At 40.2% G+C, this 21,441-nt stretch overlaps 1 protein-coding gene across 7 annotated transcripts in view; it reads left to right on the top strand.

Annotated features, from left to right (window-relative positions):
- The window catches only part of map4l (microtubule associated protein 4 like), a 99,617-nt gene that overhangs the window by 58,428 nt on the left and 19,748 nt on the right, over window positions 1-21,441 (top strand). For 3 of the 7 annotated variants that reach the window (XM_034196234.1, XM_034196236.1, XM_034196233.1), the window contains exons 7-10: window positions 13,206-13,561; window positions 14,995-15,186; window positions 16,847-16,931; window positions 21,208-21,285. In XM_034196234.1, coding sequence (XP_034052125.1) covers window positions 13,206-13,561; window positions 14,995-15,186; window positions 16,847-16,931; window positions 21,208-21,285 — 711 coding nt within the window. Of the gene's footprint in view, window positions 1-4,871; window positions 6,715-13,205; window positions 13,562-14,994; window positions 15,187-16,846; window positions 16,932-21,207; window positions 21,286-21,441 lie in introns of those variants that run through there. The other 4 variants (XM_034196239.1, XM_034196237.1, XM_034196235.1 and 1 more) reach the window with 4 other exon arrangements.

Here is a 21,441-nt window from a genome sequence, read left to right as displayed (position 1 = left end):
AACGGAAATTGAAAAACAAAAGCTCTAGAGTAAGTGTACCCACACGTATCTGCATCATGTTGAGAGAAAATGACTGATAAATCAATTATTGCTAATTGGTAAGAGCAACATAACCTTTCTCTATCAGCAGGAAACAGCTAAGACTAAATGTTGAAAAGGATCAAAATGACAGCTGACTAGGGATTAGGAAGGCTCAATGCTACAACACTCAGTGGCCTAAACAGTAACACTTTATCTTCAACAGGATGAGACCAATCAATGGTTGGGGCGATTTAACGCACAAACCCTGAATCAAACCAATCTATGGTTGTACAGTACATTGTAATGGTTTTCTGAAACATCATGAGGACAGTGAGCAATCAGTATCAGCTAAAGCTCATTTCCCGGCTTTCAGATATTCTAGTTTAACAAAGACACTGAGCACACATTCCTATCACCACCAGCTAGATTCCTTCTATCTGATTTGTTCATTATAACATGAAAGTATTCACATTTTCTGAAGGAGCAAATTGAATACGGGGGAAGGAGGTCAGTTTCAGGATCACTCTTGTCTGAAATGCCTGAACCTCAGCTGTCATATATCTACACATGTCTCTGCTTTAACCTGTAACCCACCTGAATGTTAGCAATGACCCCTAACCCTGAGCCTGACCCAAACGTTAACAGAAGCCTCCACATCTTGCATAACGCCCCTCACTTCCAAGTTTATTGAAACTGAATAACACTCTAATGCCTTCCTCTTCCTCTCTCTGGCTGTTCCCCCCTCTGTGGTTACAGTAGACAAATTGTTTATGGAGGATTATGTAATAATACTCATTCATTTGCACTCATGCTTGACAAGCTGCTCTTGTTAGGTTGGCACAGGCCCTGGGGTGTGTTGGGGGGGAAGTGGGGTTGGTGAGAGACGGTTGGCTGTTATGTGCAGGGAAGAACTCTGGATAGATGTGAGAATGTTATATCAGGAATTTGTTTAAAACAGGTTCTGTTCTGGAGACATTTAACACCGTCTTCATGTGAACTGGCTGTCTTGGCTTCTTCTGTCTTCTGAGAGCAATGATCACTTTCTGATGGATCCTCACTTTTAACAGTGTGAAGGCTACGAGATCTGTGTTCAAAAGAAGCAGTCTTTAGCTTGCAATGCTCTAGGATTTATAGAACAGATTAATACCACACAGACACCATTACCATACATGTATCTGTTAGTATACATTTTTTTGTATGGCAGTAGAAAAGCTGTGTGGACGTGGCATAACGTGCAAAAATGACATCATTTGGGCAAGAAAAAGTTGAGTTTGAGGAAGAGCTAAATTGGAGTTTTTAAACACCTTTGCAGAAAAAGTCCTGACCTAGTGAACATCAAAGCTAAAGAGGCTCTATTATGCTTTTTGGGGTTTTCTCTTTCCTGTATTTCGTGTTTTCGTTTTTTGTGCATGTAAATAGTCTGCTAAGGCTAAAATCCCAAAGTTCCCTCCACACTCCCCCCCTGCCTTTTTTTTCACAAGAATGAAAATGAAAATGAGCATAATAGGCAAGGCAAGGCAAGCTTATTTATATAGCACCTTTCAACACAAGGCAATTCAAAGTGCTTTACAAAAAACGAAATAGGCCCCCTTTAGATGGCCAAGGCTAATTGTTCTCAGTTAATACAAGGACTAACACTGTTCAAACAACTATTTTCTTTATTTGTAAAGAATCAGATCAGTAGAGAAAATCTAAATATTGAATTTTCCTCTGTAAGTAGAACTGTTGGATGTGATCTGGCTTTAAGTTTAAAAACAATTATTAAAAATAATTTAATCTAAAATACAGAACATATAGTTTGAAAATATAATAAAAACCTTTATTTGACTACATGAAAAATACACATGGTACATATTGTATAAGTTCCCTATTTTAATGTGGATCCTCAATGCTTTAAGCATCCTGAATCATTTTCAGTTCAAGAAGAAATGATATGACTAGAGACTGCTGTATTCCAGATGGTTGCACTCCTTGAAGCCAATTTATGCTCTCTGCCGAGCGTGGAGATGATGATATGAGTGCAGAACGTCATAAGGTCACCCTGAAAACAGCATCAGTTAAATGCCTAGAATGTAGATATACTTTATGAATTGTATTACTTAAGCCTGCAATTTCATGTAGATACAGTAGAGTAATACTGAAAGTTAGCTGCTACACATTCAGTTTTTCAGCTGAGTCCAGAAAGTCAGTGCTGGCAAAAACGTGGAGATAGGAGAGGCTCAGACTCGTTGCGTCAGAAAAGGTTTAATCCTCCTTGCAAAGCTATAGTGCAAATCCTGAGAGGAGAGGAGTGGGATATTGCAGCATTCTTGAAGGACCCACTTTTATGGATAGAGTAGAAATCTACACTCGGCTCACCCTAGCTTTATATAGTCCTGTTCTATATATTGAATCTGGTGGCCTAAAGAAGAGTTTGGACACTTTATAAATGGTGTGACATTGGTGCAACATTAACATAGGGGCACCGTAGGAATTGCCTAATGCCAACTATTTATATATTTGACAGCTAAAGGGTCCAGCTTAAATGTATTCCTTTTGTCCAACATATGAATTGTGTGCTCTTTTTCTATGCTGTTCTTCTGTGCTATGACACATCCAGTTTTTTTACTGCAGACATTTTGACCTGTTCCACACAGGTGTTATTTTTTTTAATTAAATTCGTGATGACCCAGTTCAATTTTTTCATTCAAGTAGCCATGCCAATAACTCAACTCTTGCAACAGGGATGCATCCATAACTAATGTTATTAGCTTTTTCAGCTATGTCATGTCAAAATGTCCTTGCTTCTGAGCTTCACTTTCTTTGTGTTGTTTTTGTGGTATATTCTTACATGATACAAAGCAGATATAATTGAAAAACTTACAATTTCAATAAGAATAACAATGTCAAATGACCATGGAGGCCCTAAAAAAAGCGAGATGCTAATGACTATTGGACTTATTGTACATTCATCAGGTAGCAAAACTCAATCCAATTTTGCGTTGAAAATGTATTAAATATTTTTGACCTAATGATCTCTTACTAACAGGCAGCAGGAAGTCTCTTACACAAATTAAAAGTTTCATATTTATAATTAGCAATAATCCAGTGGCGAACCGTGTCTATCACAACTGGACCTTCTGTAGACACACGCTGCCGACCCCCTGACCCCCCCCCCCCCCCCCCCCCCCTCCGCGGCATTATAATGTCTGTCTTTTCACTGAATTGTCGTCTTGAAAAGGGTAATCGCAACAATTCCGCAACAACTTCATCTTCACCTGTTGCACTTGTCATTTCAACGTTAAAGACAATAAAACGGCATGAATTGCTTCGTCGCATTCAACTAGATCCTCTGTCTCGAGCCAGTTAACTAGCGGGCCTTCTAGAGCACCCTGGAACCGAGGGGAACTCTGAAAGAATACGCCCATTGGCTACAAATCAATATATGATTGGTTGATCAAACTGTCAGTCCAAACATACGCTCTCATTCAGTGCAACGGCCAGGGCATTCGATCAAGGATGTAGAATACCTTGGTTGAAGGATATTCTACCCAGAGACCCAGAACAAGATCTGATTGGTTGCTTTCTTTTCTAACACAAAACCACTGAAATGCGTAGTGCATGGACCGAGAAGGACAAACAAATCAACGTAACACTGTAATATTACAGATCAACAACACGGATACGATTCTCATTTATACATTTTATTTATATAATTAAATCGATTTTTTGTTTGTTTTATCTGAGTGTTCCAGGGTATTCTCTGAATACCTTGAAGGACGGTTTGCCACTGCAATAATCTCATTTGGCTGTTTTGGATGCCTAGCCTGCATCAAGCCTGCATCTCTTTGCAATCCTCTTTGTCCCATGAGAATGTACTGGGAATCTAGTATTCTCTGGGGTTTTAGACCTGGTTTGCTCATTTAATCCTGAGAGAAAAAAGGGAGCTGGTCGATGTAAATCTTGAGCTACATGTTTACAGTAAGCTAATTATGCTGGTTTGGTTGTGATTTGATTTAATGTAAAGCTAATCAATGTGATTAGTTGTTCAGCAATAGATGAATACATCACCAATGCAAGATGCTCACCTTACAAATTAACAGTCTGTGTTCATTCTTCCATTCTCAACTTAATGTCATAAGGAACAACAATGAAAGCAACATGTTGCAATGACGTCAGGCAAGCCACAATCACTGCCAAGAAAAGTTTAGTCCAATGCAATATACCATTTATTTAATCAAATGAATTATTGTCAACTAAACCAGTGAATGTTATTAAGCAGTAAGCGGGTGAAAAAATGGCACGCACTTAATCATTTCAGTGAAGGCACACATTAATCAAGACGAGAGCACACTATTCAGGTCATGCAGCACCATTTCATGACGTCAAGGGAGAAAAATGATAGGCTTTAAAAATAATATTATCTTTTATTAATTTGTTTATTTCCGTGGCCAATCATGGGCTGAAGCAGAGAGTCCAATCAGAGCCTAGTCAGGATGATTACAGTCTCCAGTGATGTCTCACTAATCTCTCTTGTGAATCTCACTCTGTATCAACATATGAACAGTGGCAGTCATATGGCAGCTGAAAAACGGTGGCAACCATTGATCAGTGTGTGTGCATGTTCGCCACTATGCGTGTGAATGTATGTGTGTTTTCATGTGGGTATGCTTGGGCAAGTTTGTCGCTAGGGGCTAGATGCTGAAATTGTGCTCCGGCGAATGAGGGAATATTCCGGGCTGTCATGTGACCGTGTGATGTCAGAGAGAGAGAGAAAAAAAACAGAGATAGAGAGGGAGAGAGAGAGAGAGCAAGGTACAATTTAGCCCCACAGCTGATCCGTGCAGTGCTCAGAGAGAAGCAGAGACAACCAGACACACACATTCTCACTCGCACACACTCTTTTGCCTTGCCTGTAAACACATGCACATCACACACATCAGCACAGTTGAACCCACAGAGAACTCCGAGGCATCAAGAAAAAAAGAGAGGATGCATTGCTTATTGTACTTTCCAAGCTCATAACACTTTGGATACTGAGGACATTTCTGCATCCTGGAAGAGTAAAAGGACACTTACTGGAGATAGAAACAAGCAGGAGACAGCAGGAAACCTGGAGACAGTGATAAAGAAGAAGCAACAATTACAAAGACAACGACGACAGAACTGGAAAGAGACTGACCTAGCAAGAAAAAGGGCAAGACAACAGAGGGAGAATGTCCTTTCTGTCTGGCTCGCCTTGGCAGCAGCCTGGCATTATTAGTGGAAGCAGCGGGTACGTACAACCTTCCAGTGGGCATCCGCAGCAGCACAAACCTCCAACTACCCTCTCTGGTGCCAACATCCCTGTGGTCCCAGCCTCCACTCCGCTGCCCACCTCCAGCCTCGCCTCTGACCGGAGCAGTGACTGGCACCAAGGCCAGATGGCACCGGCACCGGCTGCTGCTGCATCACAGGGGGGATCAAAAATAACTTTATCAGAAGATGAGGCTAAATTAGGGCGGGGCAAGGCCGAGGGGACTTTGTATGGGATGGTGGCAGAAGCACCAGGAACGCAGAGCTTAAAGATGCCAGCACTGAAGATAGAGGATGATGGGACCATAGGCGGCAGGCCAAGGGAGGATGGACATAGGCTGGGAGGGGCAGGGGGGTCATTAGGGAGTACAGGACAAAGCCCGTGCAGCCCCTTATCTTCTCACTCTTCCCCTTCTTCTTCTTCAATACATTCCCCTTCTATCTCACCTGGAAGAACCTTCCCGGATTCTGCGCTAGATCGTAAACCCACATCAGACTCTAACTTTGGACAGAATTATTCAGGCAACAAGGATGGATTTTACATCCAGGTATCTCAAGTGTCTACACAGTGCTTGCCTCCCCCTTTGAATCTTGGTTTCACTGGAAGTACAAGATCAAGCCCTGGGAATAAAGATGAGAAGAAATCTGATGCGTCCTCTACATCCGAAGGGCTACTCGGAAGTTTGAAAGAAAGTTCAGTTGGAGCTCCAACTAATCAAACGCTCAAGCCATGTTTAGGAAAGCAAAGCAAAGTTGATATACAGCCTACTGGCACTGCTCCTTCTGCTGTCAACCTAACCGAAAGTAAAGACCGTATCACAGCAGGCCTACCTCCACCCTCAGCCAACCCTGGTGTGGTTCGGTGTGTAGAAGGGAAGAGGATGGAAAAAGAAAATTCAAGCCATACAGATAAAGGAGTCGCAACAGGCATGTCACCACAGGACGTAAGTTGTGTTGAGGAAAAGAGAATGGGATCATGTGCTGTCTTGAGCAGAGAGACAAAGACTAGCCAAAGCAGTGAACTGCCACAGCGGACTGCAGTGAGACGGGCTATGTCTGACTGTTCACACCTGTCTGTCCCCATGATGATGGCCGGAGCGTACCCCACAGGTATGGGAGGCTTGCCAGGAATGATACCAAACATGCCGCATTTTGACCCAATGGGAACAGCGTGCCCACCCAGGTCGCCCTACCAACACGTGGCTGTCCGACGCTCGCTCACGGTCACCGATGGCACAGAAGCTGCAGCCGAAATGGCAACAATGTTGTCAGCCCCGTTAATGAGGTCAGGTGTATTGCCATCATCCCCACCTCCTAAGAGGCATCAAGGGAGCTGTGAGACCAATCTATTACTTCCTGTACCACTCCCTACAGGAACGCCCATTAACAGCACCCAAGATAGTAAACTAAACACAAAGGGTAAGAGTTTATTCAAGCGTTTGTTTGTATCTGTTGGAATGGGTATGAGAAAACAAACAGAGTAGTAGGCCACTAGGAGGTAGAGGTTTGCTACAGAAACAAGAGGACTTTTTTTTTATTGTTCATTTTTTTATTTTCTTAAGCTTGCTTGATGTTGTCTTCAGCATCAGAAACTTGTAGGAGTAGCCAAAGCTAACTAGTCATAGTTATGTTATATTTAAAGCGCTATTTCTACAGCACACCTAGCCCAAATGTGAGTTGTTCATCTCTTTGCTTGAAATCCTTTTTTGTCCTTACTGCCGCTGCACCTGAGCACAACCATGGCATTACAGCTTATTGCATTTGGCTAATTATATGTTTTTATCTGTGCATTATTTTCCAACTTCAGCTATGTCTGAAAAGAGGTGTATTTTTAAATATCATTAGGAGGCTGCCACACTGCTGGTTGCCACTTTGCTTGAAAGCACATGCACTATACATGCAACATGTTGTTGCAGTCAGTGGCTCTGAACATTCTTTATGTTCATCCTTTCTGTCTTGATTTTGCCAATTCTACTGATGGACTATACCATTATCCACCTGTGGATTTCCATTATGCCTCTTTGTGTTCCTCTTTGTCAGAGTTGTATTGATTATCACTGCTTTCAGTTTTACAAGCTTTACATTCCACTGACAGGGAAAGCCTTGCTGCCAAAATATCTATTTATAGTTCTATATCCATTTCATGTTTTCTACCCAGTTTGTAGTCTTTCAGCCAAGTGGAGTAGCAACTAACTGGTTGGTTAATTAATTTAAGACCGCGTTGTACATGCCAACAAGTGCGGTATTGTTTAAAGAAGGTATATGAGGTTTATCTTTGAGGTCACACATGCCATTTGGAGCACTTTGAATTTGATTGAATGACCCCCCTGAATGACCCCCTTTTCACAAATGTAGGTTAATAGTGATGAAAAAATAAAGGGAAATTGTGTGGAGGGAGCTGGCAGAGGATTATGAAACGACCAGCCCAGGGATTAGAACATAAAATAATCGCTGGTTGGGATTATTACTGTTGTATATTATATGGCTTCATATAACAAAGGTAATAAGAATACACTGTATATTTCTCTGCCAATGTGATTTACTCTTTCATCCATCTACTGTATGTTCTGTTTTTCAGACTGCAGTAGGCAGAGAAAAGCTAGGACATTGATTAGACATTGACTGTGACTGTAGTCATTCAAATATAGAGCAGCTATTTCTAGCAATTTGCGTGCGTGTGTGAGCATACGTGCATGGGTACATGTGTGTAGGTGAATAGCTTCTACTGACGTGAATCTTACAGATTTGAAAGTCACACACCCCCACAGACATGCTGACAGTAGACAGCATGTTGATTTGGCACAAAAAGATAGAAATAGATCAACACTGAATAATACACAGTACACAGCAGTAAGGGGAGGGGTGTAGGAAACTTGTGAAAAAGTGTGAAACAAGGAACTCAAACAGTGATAAAACAACCAATTCATTAAACAGACGGGCTCAGGTACCTGCAGTCATGTTGGAATCTTTTGACCCTCGCTTACTGTTTGTTGGGGACAGCACATCCAGAGGGAAGAATTACCAATAAATGAAAAACGCTTGAATTTATCTTTCACATTGTAGCTTTGAATGAGAGGAAAGGCAAACAGGTGCACCACCTGCATGTGGTTAGTCAGTGCCCCAGTTTCAAACCTTACACTTCTTCTTCTGGACAAAAATCATGGTGTGTCACATTTAAAGGAAACATTTACATTTGAAAAAGGCTAAGCATGCCATTTCTGATGCAAATTTGTATCTGATGACCAAGTGAAGAATGTCGCCAGTACTGTTATTTTCAACTAAAACTTAAATCAACATTAGCATAGAGCCAATGCATTTGCACTATTGTCAAAAACCTAGCAGCAAATAGTAAATGAGGGACAATTTGATATGCAACTAACATAGCACTTGGGGCACATGCTGTACCTCTAGGCCAGTGTTTCTCAAAAATGTTCATTCCAAGGACCACTTAACCAATAAAAAAACACTTGCGGACCACCTAACTCCACAAATATCAAAAGAAACATCGTTTTTCTAGAACAGATTACAAATTGCCTGAAAATGGTACAAACAAGTGGCAACATGTGTAATGAAGGTGTTGCGCTGGGCTATATCATGCAATTGAAAGTGAAACTTAACCTCACTCCATTGCGGAGATATTCCCGCGAGAGTGCGGAAAACTGAAATTAATTTATTTATTTCAAATGTGAAATGTTACCAATATACTCACGGACCACTAGGGGGCGCTCACGGACCACCAGTGGTCCGCGGACCACACTTTGAGAAGCACTACTCTAGGCCAATGGTGCATTCACTTGCTACTCGCATAGTTGCATATAAATGTTTATTAGCTTTAAGAATTTATATCTGTTTCCGAGTTGTTCAAGCTACAAACAATTCTAAACTCACAATCTCAAAGTAACACAATTAATGTATCTCCCCTGTTTTGGATCTGCTCCAAAGTGTAATGTGTTTGTCCTTGGCAGATGTTACACCCTTTCACATGATTTCATGAAAATTGGGACACTAGTTTTTCCATAATCCTACAGTCAAAAAAACAGACAGACAAATGGAGCAGAAACATAACGCCCTTTTTGGAAGTAATAATACACAAATTCATTTTTTGCAAGGGCTTTACAGAAACTAAACAGGGTTTGTTTCTCATACACTGTAGTGACACCCAGCATAACTCAGTTTTGTGTACTGTATGTCAATGCAATGTCATGTGGATAATTACTATCAGAGTGTTTATTGATTGCCCTGCTTGTCACTGTGCAAGCTTGATAGCTATCATGCTAGCAAGCAGGAGCTAAAGCTGTCAATATGCGAACTGGGATTGCGTGTAAGTGTGAGACAGAAGGGGGAAAATGTGTGTGTGTGTGTGTGTGTGTGGGTGTGTGTGTGTGTGTGTGTGTGTGTGTGGTGTGTGTGTGATGTGTGTGTGTGTGTGTGTGTGTGTGATGTGTGTGTGTGTGTGTGTGTCTGCTGTGTGCTGTGTGTGTGTGTGTGTGTGTGTGTGTGTGTGTGTGCTGTGTGCTGTGTGTGTGTGTGTGTGTGTGTGTGTGTGTGTGTGTGTGTGTGTGTGTGTGTGTGTGTGTGTGTGTGTGTGTGTGTGTGTGTGTGTGTGTGTGTGTGTGTGTGTGTGTGTGTGGTGTGTGTGTGTGTGTGTGTGTGTGTGTGGTGTGTGTGTGTGTGTGTGTGTGTGTGTGTGTGTGTCCTGCAGTAAAATATCCTTGCTCCATGTCTGTGTAGGTTAGTCATGCTCTGATTTACGTGGCAGTGGCCGGCAGCTATGTTTTGTGGCGTGATATTAGATAGATCCTCTGTGTTCACAGCCAGCCGTTTCATGTTGGATGAGTCATATAGCCTGTGTTGTAGGGTGCAGTGATGTAAACTACTGTAGCATAAGCCTAAAGATAGATAAAGTCTATTAGAATAATAAAGCCCCTACTGTATATATAGATTTGTTGTGAGTGCTTTCAGCCCTTCACTCTTAATTTTCCGTTGTGAGATTCATGTTGTTGTTGAAACCTACTATTCTGTCCGTTTCCAAAGGTTTCATTCAGTTATATTTATAAATATAACAATTTACCATCTTTCCATACTCGATATGCAATTAAAATATCTGCCAAGTTAAAGGGTGATTTTGTGATGATCACTGTTTCTATTGATGATGCTAAAAACAAATGTTGGGCACAGTACTGCAAATATGACAACACGGCTTCAACAAAGGGGCAGGAACAATAAAAAATGGCACAATAGACATTTCCAGAGATTCCAGGCTATTGAAACCAGATATTGTCAGGTTTAACACTTGTTAACAACTGTGCAATGATACGAATAATACCGCAAATTTGAAGCAGGAAGTTGTTACGTAAACTGTAGGACAGTTTGCGTAATAATAACGTTATTTTCTATTGTCTCCACAAAATATATGAGTCTTTTATGATTGTCTGACTACTTGTTTTTCTTGCCCCAGCAGACTTTTCTTTACTGCAATCCTAAAATCTAGAAACCATTTTCAAAATCTCTGAGCTTCATCAGCACATCTGGTGATAAAGACAATGACTTATTTGTGGCCTTTTCTCTTGCTCTATCTCTGTTCGACAATACTTTGGATCTGCTGCATCTATTTGTATTTTAAAAGGATCAATAATGAGTCCCACAATGTTATAGCAGATCAATCTTTAATCAGTGGAGCTCGTTAAAGTCTGGATTTTTATGTTGTGGCTGGAAGAACAAAATATAATTTGCCACAGCACCCAGAGTAGGTTAAGGAATTAATTTCCCTTTTTAGTTTCCAAAGAAAAGGCAGTGAACTACAGTTGTCATGAGCTAAATATTGTAAGGTATACACATCTTTTCAGTTGCTTTACTGGAAATAAAAAAATTATAATAATGATGCATAGATGCCAGAAACCAAAATCAGACTGGACCAAAACACTGCAAGGAATCTTTGAATCAACCTCATTAACATTCATGAAACAATTTGGTGTCACTGAGAGGCTTTGTGAAGCAGCTGCAGCAAGTGATGAGTTTGCATTAAATCAGCGAGGAATTGCAAGCAAAAAACTGACTTGATCCCAGCTTGATGAACCACAACAAAAACATAATGTTGGACGAATAACGAGATCAGAGATGCAGGAGGAAAACCAAACTCCAAAATGTCGACAGACTCTGAACATACTTGAGCTTTTACAGTTGGCAACACATAGGTAGCTCTTTTGAGAATACTCCATGCTCATAATTACAGTCTCATTCTGATTAAGGCTCCGAGCTGAGCTAATTTGCAATCACGGTTTAAAGTAACATAACAAAATATATCTTGTTTGATGGTAGTCATCGTTCTAGAGGGACACACTCTATGTAGCCGGCTTGATTGCTAGAGAAAACACACTGGCAGCAAATTGGCATAGTTTCAGAAGAGATCGAGCAGTTCTAGCACTGCAAACCTCAGCACAGGGGGTAATGAGGGAATATTAGGGCATAGCATAGGCCGGTCCAGTGTCACTGTTATGTAAGTGATGTCTTGGTGGCAACAAAGAGCCCCTGTCTCTTTCTGTCCCCCAACCCTCCGCCCCGCCGGCTGTCTGTCCTTAACCCCGTCAACCTCCCCGAACTCCTTATGTCTCTGTCTCCCTCTGTGCACGTTTCCCTGTCACACTTCCCCCTTGCTTACAATTATAATCCCTCTTTTTTTCTTATTCTGTGCTCACGCTATGAATCAGCTGTTGGCAACATTGGTTCTGCCACCCAGTTGACCTTGTGCTTCCTCTAAGGAGGAAAGATGTCCCTGCATGGTGTTTACATAATCCTGGAAAACACATGAAGAACACTGAACCAAGGACATACACTTTTCAACCTTTGAGTTCATTAATAAACGACACGCATACAATAACTTTTCTACAAAAATACACTTCACTATTTGGTCTATACGGTCGTTTATGGCCCAGTCAAACTGCTCTGGTTGGTTACTGGCCATCACCTGCATGAACATGTTGCTCCATACATCACTATAATGGAAAGTTACTGTACAAATCTTAGGAATACAGAAAATACATACAATTGGAACGCCACATATTTTTCCCATGAAGTTGGGTAACTGATCATAAGGAGAACTGACTGAGACTGAGCCTTTGGAAACAGTTGTATAATGTGCTCTGTGACTCAGGAAGAGCTTTATGTCATTAAGGTTATCCTGGATTAGGCTTGAAGTGAACAGATTTGTAACAGATTTGTGTGCAAACTGACGATATGATGATTTTAAGACTGGGACATGCAAAAAGGGTCTTAAGTAAAGATGCCACAGATATGCATTAAGGTTCAAATCAGCATATTGATCCATGCTAAGGACTAAAAGTCCAGAAATCTCAGCCTCTGCTGCAAATCCCAGTTTGACCGTTTCTTTTAAATCTCTCTCCAGCTAAATGTTGGTGATTCAATCATTTGAGTGCCCCTTTTAAGAATTAGAAATAGGTGTGTCAGAGTGACAACTGATAAACTCCCACAAAAAGAGTACAATGGCATTGCTGTGCAATTTTTCTACTTTTGTATAATTATATTTGATAATGTAAGAACATGACTGAACATGACCAAAGCCATCCCAAACCACAAAGTGTTTGTGCCTTAAACCAACAAATCCTTCAACATCACTGTAATTTTCTTCATAGTACTTTCTCAAGTGAAAAACCTAAAATCACCAAAACATTTGTGCATCCATCTTCCTTTTTCTCATTATACAACAGCTCCTATCCATCCAAAGATCGTGCTGTTAACAAGTTGTACTTGTAAACGTCATGTACTGTAGAATTGTCTTTATGTATACAGTGAAACATGTTGTTGCATAGTGACAAATCTCGAGACATTTCTTGAAAGCAAGTTTTATTTTGTTAAAATAAATGTGATGCTGATAATGAATCTCTCTCTCATAGTGAAATCTGACAACAAGGACAAACAGGAGAAGACAGACTTAATGTCAAGCAAGACAGCCAAGTTGGACACCTTTGACAAGAACGAAGAGCAGCAGAAGAAGGACGCTGGTCCAGAAAAGAACCAAAAGTCTGAGAAGATCCTCAAGGAGGAGGATAAGATCGAGAAGATGAACGCGGAGAAAAACAAGGAAAAGGCAGAGAAGGGGGACAAGCCGGAGAAGACCAACAAGGATGAGAAGAAGGAAGATGAGAAAAAGCTGGCTGAGAAGAAAGATGATAAGGGAGCGAAAGGGACAGCCAAGTCTCCAACAGGCCCCGGTAGCAAGACCCTGCCAAGCCCTGAAAGCAAGAACAAGGTGTGTGACACACACACAGACGCACACACACACATCTGTTATCCACACACATTTCCTGCATCCAATTTCACACACTCAAAGGGGGAGAGTGTCCAGTGGTTCCAGAAACAGCCTGTCACCCAAAGGTCGCTTTGACCTCTGCCACAGCCGGTGTGTCTAACAACAGCATGTTAAAGTGTCCTTGAGCAGGACACACTATTTCCTGCCTCCACATACATACACACACACACACACACACACACACACACACACACACACACACACACACACACACACACACACACACATACCAATGCTCGGGCTGATGGCAGAAATTACCCAGGCATCTTCCACTTCAATCAGAGCACTGTTAGCACCTGAGGCCACTGTCATAGCTGAGTAGATGTGTTGCACCATCCATCTTTTTATGCCTGCAACTATTCATTATTTTCCCCATGGAACCATCTGCAGATCATTTTACAGAAACAAATTATTACAAAATAACGAAAGATTGTTTCTTTATGCCGAATGTGATGTCAAAAATGCCTGTTTTGTTTAACCCACTAACAAAAGCAGCAAATAACCAGCTGGAATGTTGAATCATAAGATTATTACTTTTTAGTTTTAATCTGGTTAGTTTTATATTGATTTAGTTATTCATGAATTGATAGTCGCTGCAGCTCTACTTGGCCAGAGAATAAACGATTTAAGACACATGATACAAATATGTATCCAAATGACCAAATGCTTCCATTAGCAACTAATATAAGCTACAAGTTGCTAACTGACAGGAAGTACGCTTTGGAGAGCCTTATCAATATCTCTACATTAATTAGCATGATGTAGAATCCTTAGAACACAATTCTAGAGGGAGTAAACAGCCCAGTGACGAGAAATAGACAAAACTCAGAGAGCTGTTGTGACTCACTCGAGCTAGCATGTTCCCAGCTGGCTAGCATGTAGGAAATTAGCATGCCAGCAGTAGTTCACCAGCTAGCCCTATGAGTTGTCATAACTCACCAGCTTCAAAACAGCACCTGTTTAGTGAAGGTACATTTAGTGTAGAACTATCTGTGCCTTTAGTATGTGTAAGAAGTGCTAAATGTACATAATTTATATTATGTGGGTGCATAATGAGTGTCTGCAGAGTATCCTATATCTAAAACCTCAGTTTGGTATCAAATGCTGCTCTTTAACTGCTTCTCATTTCATCAGATTTGAGGCTTATAATTTTATAATTTACCACTCATTAACCCTCAAAATAGGCTATAAATTGCTTATTTTAGATGTTTTGTATGGTTGCTGGCTGTCTGCCATACCATGCTGTCATTGCAATTGGAGATTACATCTCTGAATTTTCTTCTCTACCTCTATCTGTCCTCCTGTTTCTTTCTTTTCCACCCTCCTATGTTTTTTTACTGTATTGTGGCTTCTTGTAATTCCATTATCATCAGCCTGACGTGGGTTCAACTAAACCAAACTCAGCCAAATCCCGCCCATCCACCCTCACCACCAATGGCGAATCCGCCGGGGCCAAACGCCCCTCCCCAACCACAGCCTCAGCCAATAAAAAAAGCCCTGTACCCAAGGCAACCACACCTACCGCTGCGAAGCGGCCACCAACTGGCTCCGCCAAGGCTGCAAAGGTGAGTATAATCCACATGGGTAGATTTTTTCTTTGAATGAAGATTGGCCTTTTTCAGCTCTCTGTACTTATGTTCTTTTGGACATTGGAAACATAAATAATATTCAAAGTCAGATTTAACTCAGTCTAAATGCCTTAAGTGAGCTCACTTGAATGGACTTCCCACACAAGTAGTTCCCAGCATGCATTATTCTGGTTTGAAGTCAAACAGAGGCAATACCAAAGGATATGAGCTAAGGTTACCTGTTTTTATTTACATCTTGTTAACTAACATTTGGTCACCAACAATTATTTTGGTATTATACTTTCAACTATGTAGTTGTTTTTTTAAATAAGTCACATTCAAGCTGGAGAGTTTACAGCAGCCTTGGAGAGGTACAGGAAGTCAAAGAAAAAATGACTTCTTTTTAGATTATCCCAGATTGAATCAAATGTTATCAGACTAATCTGTTCAGCGTTTACTCATTAATAATTGTTGTCTCAATGATGTTCTTCTGTTTGACATGGTAGCCTATTAAACTGTTATATTTGTTCATCATACCCTCCATATTTCTCAATGATTTAATTTGTTAATTAAGATGGACTACAATTCTAGACAGCTATCATATAAGTTTACCGCAGTACATCTATTAGCTTGATCGCTGTTCCTCTAAATCAAAAACAATCGTGGCCTGTCATGTCACATGATACTTTAAGAATTAAAACATTTAATATTATTACTGTAGACCTGAACAGATTGTGAGCATCTGTGAGGAATTTCAGTAATATAAGCTGAATGTATTAAGACTCTCTGATAAGTCACTATCGACGACACGTCATATGTAAACAAAAGAAAATCCTCATATTGCAAAATCAGACAACAAAATTTAAATGACCCTCAATTCAATAAAAACGGTTAATGTTGATAGAACATGTCCACCAAACAGCTTATATAAAGAAAGAGCAAATAATGTCCTGTTTTGCATTAGGTGGAGACAACTGCAGCACCTGGCTGCAGTGATCTAACTGGCTGCATTGTGTGGCTAATACCCATGATTAACTCAAGTGTAATCACCATGGCTGTTTTAAAGCCTTGAGTTTGCTATTTTGATCACATCATCTTAGTTTTTGGCTGCCACCATCTTGATATTTTGGCTGTTGCCGTCTTGGCATTTTTGAATCAGCAGTGATCATGATGATGCTACCAAGTACCTGTATAAGCAAACACTGAACAAGAGATTTTTAGGCAACTGAAATGTAACAATTACATTTCATGATTTGAGTAAACACTGTGAAAGGGTTAAAGTTCTAAAACGAACAAATCACGAACAACACCCAAACCAGACTACACTGTTATAGCGACCTGTCAATCACAGCTGGCCCTGCCAAAATCATAGCCTGCTATTATACTTCAAATAGAACGTCATGCTTTATTGAAACAGAACTAAAACTAGAGGTTGAGTCAATAAACAGATGTTCACAATGCTTACTCAGGTAGCAAATCAAGTTAGAGAAAGGGTTATTTTCTCATAGACTTTTATACAATCTGACTTCACTTGGCAAAGACAGGTTTTAGGTACTACTTCATAGGCTTCACTAGTGTAAAACCCGTACTTACAAACTCCAAAAAACGCTCACAACTCATCTGTCTCGTGTTATGTGATTTGTATTGTAATTTCCAGACTCCAGAAAATGAAAAACGGACACCTGTGCCAAAGGCCACGCCCACACCCCGTGTGGCTGCCAGTAAGAACGGCTCCCCTGCTGGTAAGTGCACACACACTCACACAGCAGTAACATGATTTATTGTACATCTCCAGTGTTTGCCTGCCCTCTGTATCTGATTGTGTGATACAACAGAGTTATCACAGGCAGTTTCTCCGCTCTGCTTTGGCTAGTTCATAGTGTTGAAAGTGCAAACATGACCTCTACAACATGACCTGATCTTTCTACAATAGCTAGAAAATGACTCACAATGTAAACTGGCTGCACTCCAGGCAACAGGCAAAATGAATTGCTACCATATGTTAAACTGTATCACATTCGAGAGCTGGCTTTTAAAGACACCCTGCTGGTATTTTTAACCGTGCATCACAAACAGCATTTCACCTCTCTGAGAAAGCTATGACTCAGTGAGAGCTATGTGAGTCCAACAGGCTTTCTGCCTTTTGTGCGCTTCAGCTCAGCACACTCAGAGAATATCATTTATTCAGTCCATTCACAGTGATGGGTGTTACTGTATGTACTGTGAGGTGCATATTTCATTTTAGTTGCATGAGTGAGCTCCATTAATTTGGTTGTTGTTGCCCTGATGACAGCAGTTTAGTGTCATTTCTTTATGCCTCTTCCACGTTGGCAGCATTACAAATACAGCACAACTTTATCAACATGATGGACCAACCCAGTCTCACAAAAAACGTGTAATAACTACGTTGGTCCACAACGTAGGACGTAGTATTTCTACAAAAACGCCTCGTAAGTTGTAAGATCCCCAAGTTTTTTTTCACCATTCATTCCAATGGCTGGCGTCTATGTCACGTGATCTTCAAATTTCTCCCTGCAGAAAAAAAAAAACATGGCCGAACTTCGTTTTATTCTCGGTGTAAAATGCCTATTTTAAAGTTAGTTTTTACAATTAAAATGCGTTTTGATGTCATTTGATGTGAGAAATATGAGTTGTTATTTCAGATTATGTGTGCAGTGGATGTACATGATCTTTAGTTTGCTAGTTATTACAAAGATTACTTCAGGAAATTGTGTCGATACAACGTTTTCATTGTTACCAAGGTGGTTGCTAGGGACGCTGCTATCGATATTATTTCTGTTATGTTGTGTAACTGTTTAATGGTGTTATCTTTATTGCTACCCCCTTCCCCGTCAATGTATAGTGTTGGTCCACAGCGCAAACGTATTAGTTTAACAAAATCCGCATCTAAAATTGTGGCATAGATACGTTATTTTCCCCTGTGCAATTCTCCATTTACTCAACAATAACACATAATTATCCTTGTGTTTATTTATTTGTTTGATTAATAAACACAAATTGGAGTCCGTCAGGACCGAGGGTCGGAGCAGCTCATTTGCTTTACAGAATATTACACCCGGAAGTAAGTATTCTCTCCGCTTCGCTTGACAAACCCCGTGATAGTCCTCAAGCTCTGTGATTGGAGAGTGCCGAGCGTCGAACAGCACTTGAAATGAGATGGAACCACGGCAGACTGTCCAAAACTGGATTTGAACGGGTCCACCCCGTCTCCCCCTCCCCCACCCTGTCCCCAGAACTACACATGCTGGCTATTGTGTTTCGCAACATGCTCTATGGCACTCCTCTACTGGGAGTTGTAGTTTTAAAAGACGTTTTCGTATTTCCCATAATAAGAAGTGGCCAGTATTAAACTGTGTACATCCCTGGAGGTTTAGGGGATGGGAAACACTCAAATGTAAAACATATAATTAATAAATGGGTGAAAATTGCTTGTGCCCATAATGGGCAGCATTACCCACATGCCAGCTAAGGTCAGAAGAGCTTTATTTAACAGCTGGTCTTATGTCTGTGACCCCTCCTGTTGTTTATTGATGAGCCTGAAACATGCACTTGTCAAGGTTCAGAGGCACATTTTGCAAATATGGCAGTAGCCATCGATCAGCTTAAGATAAGATATACTTTATTGATCCCAAGTTAGAAACATTTGCGTTACATCAGCATGTGTAACAGTTGTAAATATGCAGTGGTGTTTATTTGTAAATCATTTAGTATAATCACACAAATTCTGTGTTTTATATTTAATAATTCTGTGTTCTTTATTTATTGATTGTTCAATACCCGACAAGGCTGGAGATGAAAAACGTTGGTCGCAGGTTCCTCAACAGTGACATCTATCAATATTTGTGTACCTCTACCATTAAACTGTCGTATTCTGCACATTTCTTATACTATCTACATACATCTTATATAAGAGTATAATACATGTGTATAATATCAGTTAAAATAAGTGCTTCAACATAGTTAACATTGCTGGAGGTATACACAAAGTTTTTCATTCATTGCATAACTACACCGTTTGTGTATATGATATGTCAATAAACCTTAGAAAATCATGAAATCTTGAAAGGGATGTGCAAAATAGTCATTATATACAGTCTTTAATTAACTATTAGTAGAGAATAACGAGTAATGAATATACTTTATAGGGATCCTATGAATATCTAATAATAAAAATAATTAAATTCAATAACATGCTTTAACCACTAGGTGTCCATTTATATCAGCTGTGCACCTTCATGATGTAAATAATACAGCCTATCTACCAATTGGATCAAATATAAAAGTCAGCCGAATTAGTGTTGATACTGCAAGGAGACGTATTGTGTGAAAAGAAATGTAAGATGTTGTTTAATGGCTGATATATTTATGATCCACGTCATGTTTTCAGTGTTGGCGGCAGTTCCTCATGTTTGTCTAGAAGTCTTCTCATCAGGGCTCTATAAATAGAGAACTACGGCAGATATGTAATATTTAATGCAGCCGAACCGTGTATTACAATGCCGTTATGTGATGACCTCCAAAGAGAAAAGCAAGCACACTCGGAATAAAGTGTTTTCGGTCTGTTTCCGGTATTTGTTTATGACGATGTGATGTGAGATGTGAGACTGGAATTGCACAGGGGAAAATAACGTATCTATGCCACAATTTTAGATGCGGATTTTGTTAAACTAATACGTTTGCGCTGTGGACCAACACTATACATTGACGGGGAAGGGGGTAGCAATAAAGATAACACCATTAAACTGTTACACAACATAACAGAAATAATATCGATCGCAGCGTCCCTAGCAACCACCTTGGTAACAATGAAAACGTTGTATCGACACAATTTCCTGAAGTAATCTTCGTAATAACTAGCAAACTAAAGATCATGTGCATCCACTGCACACATAATTTGAAATAACAACTCATATTTCTCGCATCAAATGACATCAAAACGCATTTTAATGGCCAAACTAACTTTAAAATAGGCATTTTCCACCGAGAATAAAACGAAGTTCGGCCATGTTTTTTTTTTCTGCAGCGAGAAATGTGAAGATCACGTGACATAGACGCCAGCCATTGGAATGAATGGTGAAAAAAAACGTCGGGATCTTACAATTTCAGAGGCGTTTTTGTAGAAATACTACGTCCTACGTTGTGGACCAACGTAGTTATTACACGTTTTTTTATGAGACTGGATTGGATGGACATACTGTCACACCTTTAGAAACTGTGAAATGACTCAGTTTTGCTCACTTGGCAAGCAACACAATCTTCAAGTCAGCTTTACATCCTATAGAGTTGATCAATAAAGAACATTTGGCAACTTATTTATGAGCAGCCAACCACAGAAATGTGTTGGAAATGAAATCTTGACTATTATATGGCAATCACACGCTTCTTCCCCTATTGATGGGATTTCGGCAATAGAAAAATACACGACAACTTCCAGCTTGTCATACCTCTCAAGTATTCTATAGCGTATTTTTGAAAAATCTAATAATAGTGTTTGGTGACTTGTTGCAAGCAGTAGCAATATTTATTTCCTTTTAAAATTGTTATGGCTAATGTGTTAAATATGTGGCTCTTTCGCTGTTTAGTCTGTTCCTTCACCAGTTAGTCTGTCGCTTTGTCTATCTACAGATAAGTGCTTGGCAGGCCAGGTACACTCAGCGTGTTTTTTTTAAGCAGCTTAGAGCTTCAATGTGTTAAGGTTAAATTGGTAGCACATTTTACAAAAGCTATGCCAGAGATGCTTGTGCTGTGGATCTTATTGAAAAAAACTGACGTATATTTGTCAGAAAAGATTGACCCATAGACTGCTTTGTGTACAGTCTATACATATGGCACAAAAGTTTGTTCACACTGTATTTCAGACCTAATGGTCAACCCGGCTATTTGTCCAGACACCACCAGTGTAGCTATGTCACTTCTTTGCATCCCGATTTATAAGCAAACAAGCTACAGGGAGTTTTGAGTTATTGAGGCTAACAGTGTTGTGTTTCCTGCTCACAGCGAACAAGACTGACAAGACTGACAAGACTGACAAGACTGAGAACAAGACCGGAGAGGCCAAGAAACCCAAGCCTACAGGTAACAAGCTAAGAGAAAAAACTCAAAGAAAAGTTAATTTAATGCAATATAGTTGTTATGGAATTTTAAATGTCACTAGAATAAAATAAAACTTGTTGAAATAAATGTGTCAACGTTACACTGTAAAGCTAATTGATTGGCTGCGATGTTAAGAAG

Source organism: Gymnodraco acuticeps, unplaced genomic scaffold (genome assembly GCF_902827175.1).
Source record: "Gymnodraco acuticeps unplaced genomic scaffold, fGymAcu1.1, whole genome shotgun sequence".
In the NCBI taxonomy this organism is placed as follows: domain Eukaryota; kingdom Metazoa; phylum Chordata; class Actinopteri; order Perciformes; family Bathydraconidae; genus Gymnodraco; species Gymnodraco acuticeps.
Note: the sequence above shows the minus strand (reverse complement) of the source record. Positions and strands in the feature narration are given on the sequence as shown.